This window comes from Pristiophorus japonicus, chromosome 4, assembly GCF_044704955.1.
Source record: "Pristiophorus japonicus isolate sPriJap1 chromosome 4, sPriJap1.hap1, whole genome shotgun sequence".
NCBI lineage: Eukaryota > Metazoa > Chordata > Chondrichthyes > Pristiophoridae > Pristiophorus > Pristiophorus japonicus.
The window spans coordinates 46,883,569-46,899,251 of NC_091980.1; the positions used below are offsets into that span (position 1 = coordinate 46,883,569).

General features: G+C 45.7%; 1 protein-coding gene across 1 annotated transcript in view; it reads left to right on the forward strand.

Moving 5' to 3' along the window:
- Positions 1–15,683, forward strand: part of atp10b (ATPase phospholipid transporting 10B) — a 229,701-nt gene that overhangs the window by 49,206 nt on the left and 164,812 nt on the right. The window contains exons 3-5 of the mRNA XM_070877209.1: positions 9,790–9,994; positions 11,306–11,391; positions 14,554–14,660. Coding sequence (XP_070733310.1) covers positions 9,790–9,994; positions 11,306–11,391; positions 14,554–14,660 — 398 coding nt within the window. The remainder of the gene's footprint in view (positions 1–9,789; positions 9,995–11,305; positions 11,392–14,553; positions 14,661–15,683) is intronic.

The window sequence follows — 15,683 nt, forward strand, 5'->3', positions numbered from 1 at the left end:
TTTCTTTTTTTGATTCATAAGAACATAAGAAATATGAGCAGGAATAGCCCATACGGCCCCTCGAGCCTGCTCCGCCATTCAATAAGATCATGGCTGATCTGATCTGGGCCTCAACTCGACTTCCCTGCCTGCTCCCCTTTATGGCCCCAAGTTTCGTGCCGCAGCGAAAACGGCACATCTCCGAGCTGGGCGCCTGTTTTTCGCACCGAAAACTGCACCTAAAAAAAAGTCCGATATTCTCGAGCTCCTTGGAGCTCGATGTCTGCTTGGCGCGGCGCGGCGCGCTCTTCGCAGCAGGGGGCGGAGCCTAACACTCGTGCCTATTTTCTAAGTAGCAGGGGGCGGGTACAATTTAAATTAGCCTTCGTGGTGCTGGCAACCCTGCGCGTGCACGTTGGAGCGTGCGCACACGCGCAGTCTCACACAAACATTGGCACTCGGCCATTTTTAAAAATACTGCAGAAAAAGTGAAGATTTGTTTATTGGACCCCTGCAAAGGCTTGTAATTTAATTTTTTTTGATATTTCTGTGTGTGAGGGAGTGCTTTTAGCAGCACTGCTGAATAAATCACCTGCTGAAATCAGTGAGTTCAGCTTTTCACTGCTAAACTTGCAGTACCGGTGCTGCATTGGTGCATGCAAATTAAGGACTGTGTGTTTGGAGAAATAAGAGTGCCAATTCAACTTTGCAATGGATCAATGTCCACCAAAAACAAAGAATTTCTTGCATGAGGAAGTGGAGATATTAGTCAACGCAATTGAGCAGAGATGGCAGGAGCTAGATACCAGCAACAGAGGTCGCATAAAAGTGCCACCAAAAGAAATGAAGAAATGAAGAAACGCTGGAACCAAGTTGCAGAAGATTACTGCGCAGTGGTGCATACCAGGAGATCTGGAAGTCAGTGTAAAAAGAAATGGCATGACCTTGGTCAAGTAGTTAGTGTAAGTAATATTTCCCATTTTTAATTTAATCGTAATTGTAACCTGGCTATCTGTATGTCCCACCTTGCAGACTGACACACTCTGTAAAAAGTTATATTTTACTCTTTGCAGAAGAAATTGGCCCACAACAAAAGGGAGGCAACTCAGACAGGAGGGGGCGTGCCCAATCTGCATCCACTGACACCCTTGGAACAAAGGGTAGCTGCTATGATGAGTCGTACATGGAGAAAAGCAATCGGTACAGCACAAGCTGGGCCCGCACGCGAGGAAGAGGGTAAGTCCTGAAAATGCATCATGGCCCTTTAAATCAACCTGCTGCCTGGCCTGCTATGTGTGAGAGTAATCATGCCACCCATCCGGCCCCCTCCCTTGCTGTTAAACATTTGACTGTTCTGATGTATTTTGCAGAACATGATGATGATGATGATGCTGCTGCTGCCAACCCTGAGGATCCTGAGGGTACAGAACAAGGACCAGTACAACCAGCTGCGGACGATCCAGACTGGATGATGGTAGCGATGACTGAAATGTCTGCAGGGGAGAGCTTCCAATTTAATGTTTATGAGCCCCCATCAAGGGGCATCAGAGAGTTTCAACCCCGAGCATATAGGTCTTGGTTCCACCTTCCATGGTTTCGCTTCCGATGTTGCGGGTCCCAGTGGTGCTGCTGGTATAATGCAGCATTCTACAGTCAGTGCACTACCATCTGAGCCTGCGCCTCCCTCTCGCATAGGTTCTGGTTCCACCTACTATGGTTTTAATTCCGACGCTTCGGGTCCCAGTGTTGCTGCTGATATCATGGAGCAGTTTACACCCATTTGTCCAACATCCCAGCCCATGGCTCGCACTCGAGTGCTGTCGTCTGGAACACCGAGCGTCCTACCGTTCCAGCCCGAGCCTCTCCCTCTAGTTCTGCCGTCTGCAACACAGAGCATCCCACCATTCCAGCCCGAGCTTCTCCCTCCAGTTCAGCCGTCTGGAACACAGAGTGTCCCACAGTCCCAGCCCGCGCCTCCCTGTGTAGTGGTGCCGCTTGCAACACCGAGCATCCCACCGTCCGTGCCCGCGCCTCCCAGTGTCGTGGTGCCACAAGGCAGACCCAGGCAGAGGAGAAGGAGATTGGAGACACGCTCTCCTGAGATGCAGCGTGCAACAGATGCGACTCAGGTTGTGGCATTGGGTATGGAGACCAATGAGCTTACCCACTCACTCATCGGTGGCGTCAATGCAGTAGGTGAAGAGTTGACGGTCCTGACGGGAGAAATAGCAGTAATGACACGGGAACTTAGGGATGGAATGTCCGAGGGAGTGCAATCGACGGCACAGGCCATCAGGGAGGACATGCAAGTGTCGGCACAGGCCGTCAGGGAGGGCATGTAAGTGTCGACACAGGCCGTCCGGGTGGGCCTGGTTGAGGTAGCTGCTGCAATAAGGGCACACAGCCCAGCCAATCAAATGATACCCCCATGAGGAAGTGAACATTCACTGAGATAAGGATGAGAAATGGTTGCAGCCTTTCTTTGCTGCTTTTGTTCTTGTTCTTGATGTAGCTGTAGTAGCGTTTTTCACAATGAAACTGTTTTGTAAGTTTTGTAACTTTACAACTTATAAGGGATCTTATGGTTTTTAAGTGATCTTATAGTGTAAATGCGCTCTCATTTTTTTGTATCTTATTTAATTTTGCACCTAAAAAGTGATCCTGAAGTTTAAGTGTTCTTCAGAGTGTAAGATTTTTCACAATGAAACTGCTTTGTAAGTTTTGTAACTTTACAACATATAAGTGATCTCAGGGTTTTCAAGTGATCTTATAGTGTAAATGCTCTCACATTCTGTAAATTATTTAATTTTGCATCTAAAAAGTGATCTTGAAGTGTAAGTGATCTTAGAGTGTAAAATTTTTCACATTGAAAGTGTTTTGTAACTTTTGTAACTTTACAAGTTTATAAGTGATCTTAAAGTTTTTAAGTGATCTTCAAGAGTCATATTAAAAAGTATAGTTTGATGCAACAAATATTTTATTAGAGTGACGTTAACTTTTCAATAAAATATTTTTCCATTAACACAACACAACGTAGGAACAACTGCAAAGAATAAGCATGTCCATGCGCAAAAATGGTCGCAGAGCCCTCTGGCATCAGTAGTTGAAGCGTTCACGGATGAGCTGCTGGCGCAAGTCTCGAGCAATCGTTAAAGGGGCACGATGGACGGCCCTCCTCCGACCTCGTGCTTCGGCATCAGGCACTTGCATGCTTTCCTGATTGTCGTTATCATCCACATCCTGGTCTTCCGTAATACTATCATCATGCACTGGACCCTCACGTCGGTCTTCGGATTCCACTACCAGCTCCTGCTGCCTCATGATGGCTAAGTTATGAAGCATGCAGCACACAACAGTGAAGTGACCGACAATCTGAGGAGAGTATAGCAACTGTCCTCCGGAATGGTCCAGGCATCGGAATCGCTGTTTCAATATGCCAATGGTCCTCTCAATGATGCTGCGCATTGCAATGTGCGCCATGTTGTATTGACGGTCAGCTTCTGTCCGTGTCACGCGTAGAGGTGTCATGAGCCAGGTGGTCAGGCCGTACCCTTTGTCTCCCAGTAGCCAGCTCTGCCCTTCTGGCTGCTGCTCAAACATGTCAGATAGAACGCTGTCGCGTAGGATGAACGCATCGTGGGTGCTGCCAGGGTATCTCGCATCAACTGACATGATGCGCTGCTTGTCATCACACACGAGCTGCACATTGATAGAGTGGAAACCTTTCCTATTTCGGTACTGCTCAGATTCCTCCACAGGTGCTCGCAAGGCTATGTGGGTACAATCAATGCAGCCCTGTACCTTTGGGAAGCCGGCAATCCTGAAGAAGCCCACAGCCCTCTCATGGATCGCTTGTGCGGTCATTGGGAAATTGATGAAGTCATTCCTTCGTGCATAAAATGCAGCCGTGACCTGGTAAACGCAGGCATGTATTGCACGTTGAGAGATGACACACACATCTCCAGTTGTAGCCTGAAACGATCCCGAGGCATAGAAAGAAAGTGCAGCTATTACCTTCACTTCAACAGACAAGGCAGTTGTCCTTCTGCTTCTGGGCCGCAAATCTGCTCTCACCATATCACAGATCTCAGTGACAACTTCTCTGCGAAAACGCAGTCTTTTCACACAATCAGCCTCACTCATGTCCAGGTACGAGCGCCTGGTTCGATATTGTTGACGTGGGTAAGGTCTCCTGCCCATCAACCTACGGGCTACGACGTTCCTGGTGTGGTGAGCTCTAATCAATTCTCTCCTATGCAGTGAATTGATGGCGAACCATTGCATAATACGTGGTGTTGACAATGCAGCACCCATTCTGCAAATTTAAATATAAAACTGTCGATGTGGCTGCCTCTCCCTGTCCAAATGGCCTCAGTCCCCCTCACAGCTCGAAGGCTGCTGCTGTATCTTCAGCTGCCATCGAGCCACTGACGCCGCCCCTAAAGCGTGGCCGAATGGCCTCAAGCACCACAAAGAGCTGCGTGTGTCAGGTGTTGATTCTTCGGCTGCCGGCCAGCCACTGACGCCGCTGATATCTCATGGCCGAATGACCTCGGGTCCATCCGGTGTTGCTTCTTCGCAGCCAGCCACGAAGAGAATGAAGGCCTGCCTCAAGCACTGCAGCTCAGCTCGAAGCTTGCTGCCACTGCCGTCGAGATACTGACGCCACACCCTGCCTGTCTCCAACATGAAAGGCCTGCCTGAAGCACAGCAGCTCGAAGGCTGATGCTATTTCACACAGGTAGGAACATGGTTTATTTAATCTTTTCTTTGCTTATAAATTTTTATTCAGGTTGGATTTATTTGTATAATATTTGTATAAGTATAACTAAGGATTGATTGTAGAATTTAATGACTTCCCTTCCCCCCTCCTCCCCCCCACACCATTCCCTACGCCTAATTTGTAACCTACGCCTGATTTTCTAAAGTGTAGACAAGGTTTTTTCGAGCGTACAAAAATCTTCACTTACTCCATTCTAAGTTAGTTTGGAGTAAGTTTTCACTCACGAAACTTTGAAATCAGGCGTAAGTGGCCGGACACGCACCCTTTTGGAAAAAAAAATTCTGTTCGAAAGTGAAACTGTTCTAACTGACTAGAACTGGAGCAACTAAATGTCGAGAATTCCGATTTCTAAGATACTCCGTTCTACACCAGTTGCTCCTAAAAATCAGGAGCAAATCATGTGGAAACTTGGGACCAATGTCTTTTAATATTGGGGCCTTATTTGCAAGGATTCATATTGTCTTTTAAAAATAAAAGTTCTTTGTCTACATATTGTAGAGTTATGCAGAGCAGAGTAGATATAATGGGGGGAATTATCACCTAAAAAAACGGGTGAATATGGAGCGCTGGGATAGTCAGTGTTGAAAACATGAATCCTGACCTGAGACTGTCTTCAACCCGCCCACTTCCGGATTTAACGGAGTTGGGATGGAATGCGGAACGGGGCAGGCAGCTAACCCACTGCCAGGAGGCGAGCTGTCTATTTAAATATTATAATGAGGCTTGAAGCCTCTTTAACCTCCATTTTGTTTTTAACTGTAGCTGGTTGGGTTTTGCACACTTTGTAATATTCGCCAGCTACAGCAAGGTGAGTACTGCTACATCCAGGAGGCAAGTGCCTTTATACCTATTTCCTGGTTTCCGGGTCCCTGCCTAACCCACTCCCCATGTTCGGAGACAACCCCCACCACGAGGTCTCCGATCTCCTTCGCAGACCATTCCCCTCCCTCCCCCCCCCCCCCCCATCCAACTGATGATCCTCAGGCCGTCCCCGATTCTCTCCACCCACCCCCCCTCTTTCGAAGCTCCAGCCCCTATCATTGCCTCCCTCCCCCCCCCCCCCCCCCAAGCTCCGGTGCCAATACTTCCCTGTCCCCTTCCGATCCTTCGCCCCAATGCTTTCCTCCCTTGCCCCCTCATGCTCTGCCCCAATACTTCCCTCCCACACATGCAATTCTCAGGGCTCTGGCCCCGTTTGTCTCTCCATCCCCCCCTCCTCCCCGATGCTCAGGAGTCCGGCCCCAATCCTCCTCCTGCCGATCCCGACTCCCACCCGATCCTTTGCTCCCTCCTCTGTGTGGCTTAGTGTCGCGGGCCTATCTGCCCACAGCCATCCAGCCTCTCCATCTGGCTGGCTGCGAGTGGGAAACAAAAGCTACCCATGCAAATAAGGCCCTGCCATTCTCCCGGGTTTCCCGACCGCCTCAGAGCCCCCCCTGCCCTCAACCCATCTCCCCCGTTAAATTTCAGCCCAATGTATCTCAGGATTCAGACAATGATAAACTTAAAAATCCATCTCATTAAATGCATTTAAATAATTCCACAGTTGATTACATTAAATGTATCTGGTTCTTTATTTTCACAGCTCTGGGCAAAAACCAACCCATTTATATATGAATCATTGAAACTTTTATGCATTTGAATGTTATTGTTTACAGCAATTGCTTGCAGGCTCATGGATGGGGATCGGATTTACTTGCTTTCTTTTTCTCTTTTAAGTTCTCCACTAAGTGTTACTGTGGTGATTGCGAAAAGTAATATGTTCAGTGGTCAAGAATTTCCCAACTTTTCCCTTCTCAGTCAAGTCACCATTATCATCATAGGCAGTCCCTTGGAATCGAGGAAGACTTGCTTCCACTCTAAAAATGAGTTCTTGGGTGACTGAACAGTCCAATACGAGAAACACAGTCCCTGTCACAGGTGGGACAGAAGTCATTGAGGGAAAAGGTGGGTGGGACTAGTTTGCCACACGCTCTTTCCGCTGCCTGCACTTGATTTCTGCATGCTCTCGGCAATGAGACTCGAGGTGCGCAGCACCCTCCTGAGTGCACTTCCTCCACTTAGGGCGGTCTTTGGCCAGGGACTCCCAGGTGTCAGTGGGGATGTTGCACTTCATCAGGGAGGCTTTGAGGGTGTTCTTGAAACGTTTCCTCTGCCCACCTTTGGCTCATTTGCCGTGAACGAGTTCCGAGTAGAGCGCTTGCTTTGGGAGTCTCGTGTCAGGCATGCGAACAAAGTGGCCTGCCCAGCGGAGCTGATCGAGTGTGGTCAGTGCTTCAATGCTGAGGATGTTGGCCTAGTCGAGGATGCTAATGTTGGTGCATCTGTCCTCCCAGGGGATTTGCAGGATCTTGCGAAGACATCGTTGTTGGTATTTCTCCAGCAACTTGAGGTGTCTACTGTACATGGTCCATGTCTCTGAGCCATACAGGCGGGCGGGTATTACTACAGCCCTGTAGACCATGAGCTTGGTGGCAGATTTGTGGGCCTGATCTTCAAACACTCTTACGCACTGGAGGCGGTGTTGAATCTCGTCGTCAATGTCTGCCCTTGTTGATAAGAGGCTCCCAAGTTATGGGAAATGGTCCATGTTGTCCAGGATTCCCCATTTCCTGTATATAGGTGTCATTAATTTCGAGGTGTGGGAAGACAAAGTGCTCACTGCCCTGAAAACCTCTGTCTAAGTTTATTTTTGTGCTAGGGCATTTTCAAGTGCATTCTTTCCTCGCCCTCATTTTCCTTCCTCACAACAACAATATTGAGATCAGGGTCCTGCATATGTGGGCTGCTGTTCTATCAGCTGTGTTTATGGAATGATCCCTGTATCCTTCTGTCGTGTTTTATCCTTTTATAGTTTGCTTGTAAGGAGCAGACACCGTTCATGACTCAGTGATATTGTTGCATTATGATGCTCGCTTGTAATTACCAAACTAACAAATTGCATTTAGAGCAGCAAATGCGCCTTTAATTTATATAAAGCACTGGGCTTTAGTATGTTGCAAATGCATCAGACAAGTAAATGAGACTGCCTAACAAAGCAGTATTGGCTGGCAGTCCAAAGATTTATGCATTTGAGCAGCAAGGGCAGTCCTGACTCAGTGCCAACCCATTTCTTTCAGTGACAATAAAATTATTATTTTTGTCATTAGTGCAACTGCTGAATACAACAATGTCAGATCTGTAAAAGATATTAAAAAAAATAATGGGACCTTCCATCAAAACATGTTCTTGAGGCCGCAAGCTGGCAACATAAGAGTCCTAAACCTCTTTGGAGACTCTGATAGTAATATCTTGTCAACGAAAAATAATCTTATATTAATACCTTGTTTTCTGTTTCTAAGGTGACCTGTAATTAAACTCGAGGCCCCTGTGAAATAGATTCAATTACATACCATTAAACCATGAAGTGTTATTGGTAAATGAATGACATAATATAAGCACACATTTATTCTTCCAATAAAGGAGACCAATCTTTAAAAAGAACAATAATTTGCATTTATATAGCATCTCTCTCATGACCGCAGGCATCCCAAAATACTTCACAGCCACTTTTGAAGTGTAGTTGCGGTGTAATGTCTGGAAATGTGGCAGCCAAATTGCACACAGCAAGATCCCACAAACAGCAATGAGATAAATGACTATATTATTTTTTTTTTAACAGATGTTGGTTGAGGGATAAATGTTAAATCCGAAAGCTGGCATCTCCTGACAGTGCAGCCCTTCTATAAATCAAAGGAAAAGAAAAGCTGTCGCTGTGTAAAACAGGCTGCCGATTCACTATAGGCCTACGCCTGTTGACTGGTGTCGCCCCCAATGACTTTAAAATAAGAGCTGGATAACTTTAGTTAAAAATAAGATTAAAGGTTATAGGAGTGAAAACTATGATCAAATTGTCTGCATGAATTTAGTAGCTCTTGGGCTGCTAGGACTATGTGGATTTGTGGATTGCAGCTGGTCAGGGTAGGAAAGTGTGTAGCTGTGGAATTCCTATCATGGAGGATTTCCCATTACCTTCAGCACTTGGAGCGGAGGCTTACAGAGCTCTGTGTCCGAGGTTTGCCTGTGGTTAGCTGCTTCCTCCCTCGGGAATACCATGGATTGAATAGATCAAATGTCCTTTTCTCAGTTTATAGTTTCTAAAGTTCAGAGGACATTTTTACTTTCACTGACATTTCTGTAGTGCTGTATCAAGTTCTTAGCATGTTCCAGAGCACTTTACAGCTAATACATTTTTTTTTTGAAGAACAGCTGTTGTTATGTAAGCAAAAGCGACAACGATTTGCGCATAGCAGGATCCCACAAATAATTGGATGATTGACTAGTTAATAGTGTTGTGGGGGGGGGGGGGGTGGAGGTTGGTGTTGGTTGAGGAAAGAATATTGACCAGAATATAAGGTGAATTCCATGGCTTTCTTTGAATAGTACCATGGGATCTTTTACAGCACCTCAAAAAGTGCAATATTCCTTCAGTACTGCATTGAAGTGTTACCTAGACTACATGCTCAAATTTGTAGGAGGAGTTGAATCCACAACCTATTGATTCCAAATCGCATCTGCTACCAGCTGAGCTAATCTGACGCGTAAAACTGTTCATTTGTCTGCTTTCTTTTCTAATGAGATCATTTTCCCATTGTCTCTCTTATTCTTACTCAAAATCACAGTAATTATTATTAGCCTTGTCCATTGTGTTTCACTCAAATGTGTAACTTGCTAGAGCAATGACAGAGGGGGTCATTTTAACCTATCTCTCCCAGTAGGAAACTAATTGGATTGGATCAGTCAGAAACTAAAATCGGGTGGGAGATAAAACAATCCCAGGAATATCCTTCCAGGTGGATTAAGTTTATAAGTAGCCTCCTACAAATTGCCATACGCTTGTCCCCAGTTTGCCCTCTGGTTATGATGCGCTGTGCAAAGTCTTGAGTCTGTAAAGGGAGAAAGAAAACAGTAACTCTGGGGTGTGGGGGAGAAGTTATTTTGTGTTAAAGCAATTCACAATATTATCCAAATATTTTGTTTTTTGACAGGAAACAGAAGCAATATGTTGGGAAATGCTGGAAAGATGTTCGAGTAGGTGATTTTGTACAGTTATTATGCAATGAAATTATTCCAGCTGATATGCTCCTATTGCATTCGTCAGAACAAAATGGAATCTGCCACATTGAAACCTCTAACATCGATGGAGAAACTAACCTCAAGCAGAGACAGGTGGTGAAAGGAGTTTCTAATCCCGTAAGATGCTGCTTTCCTTTCTTCGATTGTTGCTCAAACGGAACATCAGTAGGAGCATTTTGTGTGAAGTTGGTAGGAAGGCACCTAAGATTTGCTTTTAGTGGCAGGTCGCAGGGATTGGTGCTGGGTCCTTAGATATTTACAATCTATATTAATGACGTGGATGAAGGGACCGAGTGTAATGTAGCCAAGTTTGCTGATGATGCAAAGATGGGTGGGAAAGCAAATTGTGAGGAGGATACAAAATATCTGCAACGGGATATAGACAGGCTAAGTGAGTGGGCAAAAATTTGTCAAATGGAGTATAATGTGGGAAAATATGAGGTTATCCATTTTGGCAGAAAAAATAGAAAAACAAAGTACTGCAGTACAGCGGGACCTGGGGGTCCTTATGCATGAAACACAAAAAGTTAGTATACAGGTACAGCAAGTAATCAAGAAGGCAAATGGAATGTTGGCCTTTATTGCAAGGGGGATGGAGTGTAAAAGCAGAGAAGTCCTGCTACAACTGTACAGGGTGTTAGTGAGGCCACAACTAGAGTACTGTGTACAGTTTTGGTCTCCGTATTTAAAGAAGGATATACTTGCATTGGAGGCTGCTCAGAGAAGGTTCACTAGGTTGATTCCGGAGATGAGTGGGTTGACTTATGAAGATAGGTTGAGTAGGTTGGGCCTATACACATTGTAGTTCAGAAGAATGAGAGGTGATCTTATCGAAACATATAAGATAATGAGGGGGTTCAACAAGGTGGATGCAGAGAGGATATTTACATTCATAGGGGAAACTAAAACTAGGGGAAATAGTCTCCGAGTAAGGGGCTGCTCATTTGAAACAGATGAGGAGGAATTTCTTCTGAGGGTTGTAAATCTGTAGACTTCTCTGTCCCAGAGAGCTGTGGAGGCTGGGTCATTGAATATCTTTAAGGCAGAGATAGACAGATTTTTGAGCGATAAGGGAGTAAAGGGTTATGGGGAGCGGGCAGTAAAGTGGAGCTGAGCCCATGATCAGATCAGCTATGATCTTATTGCATGGCAGAGCAGGCTCGAGGGGCCAGGTGGCCGACTCCTGTTCCTATTTCTTATGTTTCTTATGTTTACAAATGTAGTGTGATTACAACATTTACAGCGTGGTACTGAAACCTCTTCACATTAAAACAACATGGCAGAAATAAAAGTTATTCCCAATTTGAACAATTTGAAATTAATTTGTTACTTGACCATTGTAAAATGTTGCTGCAAGAAAAGTGAGTTGTGATTTTGAATCTGTCATTTAGCACACCACCCATAATTATAATGCTAACTATTTTCCAGGATTCTGAGTTTGAACCAGAGAACTTCAGCAGCACTATAACCTGTGAAAGTCCTAACAATGAGCTCAGCAAATTTAAGGGCTTTGTGTAAGTATCGAACTTCTTTTATTGCACCAATATTTTTTCCTATTGTTTTTCAATCTGATTTTGTGTTAATACAAACAAGCAACATTTTAGGTTTTTCAGACTTCACTGGGTTGATACAGAACTTAGAGATCTGACCAGGATTGTTATATAAGAACATAAGAAATAGGAACAGGAGTAGGCCATTTGACCCCTCGAGCCTGCTCCACCATTTAATAAGATCATGGCTGATCTGATCATGGACTTAGCTCCACTTCCCTGCCTGCTCCCCATAACCCTTTATTCCCTTATCACTCAAAAATCTGTCTGTCTTCGTCATAAATATATTCAATGACCCAGCTTCCATAGCTCTCTGGGGCAGAGTCTTTCACAGATTTACAACCCTCAGAGAAGAAATTCCTCCTCATCTCAGTTTTAAATGGGCGGGCCCTTATTCTGAGACTATGTCCCTTAGTTTTAGTTTCCCCTATGAGTGGAAATACCCACCTTGTCGAGCCCCGTCATTGGGCTCAAGTTTCGGTCTGAGTTCCTATTTTTTTGGAGCAACTAGTTTAGAATGGAGCATCTTAGAAATTGCAATTCCCGGCATTTAGTTTGCTCTAGTTCTAGTGAGTTAGAATAGTTTTATTTTAGAACAGATTTTTTTTTTCAAAAGGGGGCGTGTCCAGCCACTTACGCCAGGTTTGCAAGTTTAGGCGTGAAAACTTACTCCAAACTAACTTAGAATGGAGTAAGTGTAGATTTTTGTATGCTCAGAAAAACCTTGCCTACACTTATAAATCAGGCGTAGGGAATGAGAGATGAGGGAGGAGGGGTGCATGGGGAAGGGGGTTTACAAACATTAAACACTTCACTTTTACAAATAAAGAGCCATCATCAATAGTAAATGATAAATAAATCAATAAATCAACCAAAAAATCAATCCAAAAAAAATAAAAAATAAAAAAAATCAATCAATCAATGAAAGATTTAGTTTCTATTCACCTTCTGCAGCACCGGGAGCCCTCCAATAGCGTGCTGGGATGCCCCCCACAGTGTCTCTCTCTCTCTCTCTCTCTCTCTCTCTCAGTGTCTTTCTCTGTCTCTGTCAGTGTCTCTGTGTTTCTGACAGCGAGGGGTGGGGGGAGGGAGAGGAGAGGAGAGGAAGGGAGGGGGAGGGGGAATGGAGGGAAGGGGGAGGAAGAGGAAGGGGCATGGAGGGAGGAAGGAGAGAGTGGAAGGAGGGGGGGGGAGGCTGAACAGACCGGGCCGCCAACGACACTTTGGGCGGGGCCTGCTCCCAGCGAGATGCCGGACCGGCGGACCCTGACGACAATGGGAAGGGAGGGGTGGGGGTGGGGGGAGAAAAGTGGGTGGGGAGAGAAGGGGGCGTAGGGAGGGGGGGGAAGGCTGAATGGGAGGGAGGAGGCGAGAGGCTGAACGGGACGGGACGCCACCACTGACACTTCGGGCGGGGCCCGCCCCCAGCAAGATGCCGGGCGGGTGGGCGGGCCCTGCCGCCGACGGGGTGGGGGGGAGAAGAGGGGGGCGGGAGGGGGGGGAAGGCTGAACGAGAGGGGGGGCGGGAACTGAATGGGAGGGAGGGAAGGGGGGGGAGGGAGCTGAATGGGAGAGAGGTCCAAGTCCCGATCTTCGCCCGGGGAGCCCATTCAGCCAGGGCTAGGGTCGGGCCCCTCCCATGCAGCCTCAGGGGCGAGGAGCTACTGCACATGCACGCGCATTCTAGCGCACATGTGCAGAGATCCCAGCACTGTTTTCAGCGCCGGGACCTGGCTCCGCCCCTGACTCCTTGTGCTGCGCCACGCCGAGCACGAAGATGTCCTGAGGAGACCGGAGAATCACAAGGTAAGTTTTCGGCGCCCTTTTTATTCCAGAAAGTCGGCGCACCTTATGGAGATACGCCATTTTTCCAGAGGATGGAAACTTATCTTAACTTTCAATAAGATCACCTCTCATTCTTCTGAATTCCAATGAGTGTAGGCCCAATGGACCAAAACTGTACACAGTACTCCAAGTGTGGCCTCACCAATACCTTGTACAGTTGTAGCAGGAATTCTCTGCTTTTATACTCTATCCCCCTTGCAATAAAGGCCAACATTCCAATTGCCTTCCTGATTACTTGCTCTACCTGCATACTAACATTTTGTGTTTCATGCACAAAGACCCCCAGGTCTCTCTGTATTGCAGTACTTTGCAATATTTCTCCATTTAAATTATAATTTTCTTTTCTATTATTTCTGCCAAAGTGGATAACCTCACATTTTCCCACATTATACTCCATCTGCCAAATTTCTGCCCACTCACTTAGCCTGTCTATATCCCTTTGCAGATTTGTTGTGTCCTCCTCACAATTTGCTTTCCCAACCATCTTTGTATCATCAGCAAACTTGGCTACATTACACTCGGTCCCTTCCTCCAAGTCATTAATATAGATTGTAAATAGTGGAGGCCGCAGCTTGTTCATGGCAGTTGTGAGTCTGAGAGCATCCTGCTAATTTCTGGGTCTGGTGAGATTCTATTTAGGAATGATGGCTTTACGATCACCTTGTGGCGATTGGCAGTCAATACATTGTCAATAGGGAGCAATAGGATGCAGGTTTGACTCTAGGATTCTGCAGGCAGCAAGTTCCTGATTCTCACTGTGCTGCTCTGAGTTCAAAGAGGAAGCATTTTCCTCCTCAAAGGGAGGGAGGAAGGATAATTGATTTCTTGTGGCATGACCTGAGAGTGTCATTGGCAGAGGCTTTAGACCAGCTCATATTCAGTGCTCAACTACTTGTGGAGCTTTATTCACACCTCTAATATCTGATTGTGCTTGAGTTTTTAAGGCAGCCACATCACTGAACACTTATCCACATGAAAGGAAGGGATATTGCAAGAGAGCCAATCCTGGGTGACTTTCATTCATATTTTAGCAGTCAGGTCACTGTGGTGCAAACTGCTTACCTACTCTCAACACTGCAGGCAGCGTATAACATCGATGAGATGAAAAAATATCTTTAAAAATAGTCCAAATCCAGGAGATAGATCTCAATAGACCATGCTTTTAAAAACTGATGTCAGATTTTCTCTTAGAAATAGTTTTGCAGTTGACTTTTTGTTTCAAAGGAGTAAAAAAAAAAAATGGTCAGTATAATATTAATTGTGGGCGGTTTGGCTTTGCAGGGAAAAACCTGAAAAAAAGAAGATTGGCTTCGATAAAGACAGCCTCTTACTTCGAGGCTGCACCATCCGGAATACCAAAGTTACTGTGGGAATAGTTGTATATGCAGGTATGTAGTGCATGTTATTAATTATTCCTTTGAAGTTAATCCCTTGGGTTCATAAGGAGGAGGTGGAATCAACATTAATCAGAAAACAGCTGCACGGAGACTACTGTGGCCTAGTTTATTCAGTGGAACCAGACCTCTTCCAGCTATGAGAATTTGAACAAGTATCTGTGGATTCTTATTGCAAAATTGCTAAATCAAAAGAGAGAGAAGTTCTTGCATTTATATAGTGCCTTTTGCAACCTTGAAACGTACAAATTAATAATCCAGAGAATGGGAGTTCAAATCCCACCAGTAGTTTGAGAGTTTGATTGGCCCGGAATTTGCGGTCCGGATGATGTTGAACTGGCAGAGTTCACCGTCATTCTGCTTTTGAAACTGACCACAACCTCTTATTTTGGGGTATGCATAGGTGGAAATCCTGAAGTTGCGGTTTGTTAGGCACTGCTCCGACACAGGCTGCGCTGTGCCTTCCCCCTCCCCCACACACAGACGACAATCTGTAATCTCTCAAATCAGGGAAACTGATAAAAACTGTGGTTCTTCCACAGTCATTATGATAAATTACACACGAAAAATTAGACCCAAAGGGATTTGGTGTAACTGGGGTGTTAATAATAATCTACGTTCCGCCCATGGACCGCTAAGATCCTGACGGTACTTTGGGCGGAAGTTTGGTGGAAAAATGGGGGAAAAAAAATAACACCCGGCAGAAAAAAATGGGCCTTACACACCGATTTCAGTGTGGCAGCGGGCGGTAGGTGCGATTCTGGGCGGCAAATGCGATCCTCGACAACGTAATGTTGAGGATAGAGTCGGGCCCAGGGAGGGGGTATGGGGAAAAAAATCATTTTCAACAAATGAAAAAAAAAATTACAAATCCTTTAGAGGACATAATCTAACAAAATCGCTGCAAAAGAAATGAAGAAAACAAGTGCACTAACCTTTTCTTGCAGGTCTTCATACTTACCGTTTAGGTAAGACCTGCCTCCACGCGGTGATCTCTTCTGCTGCTGGAGCGGAGGA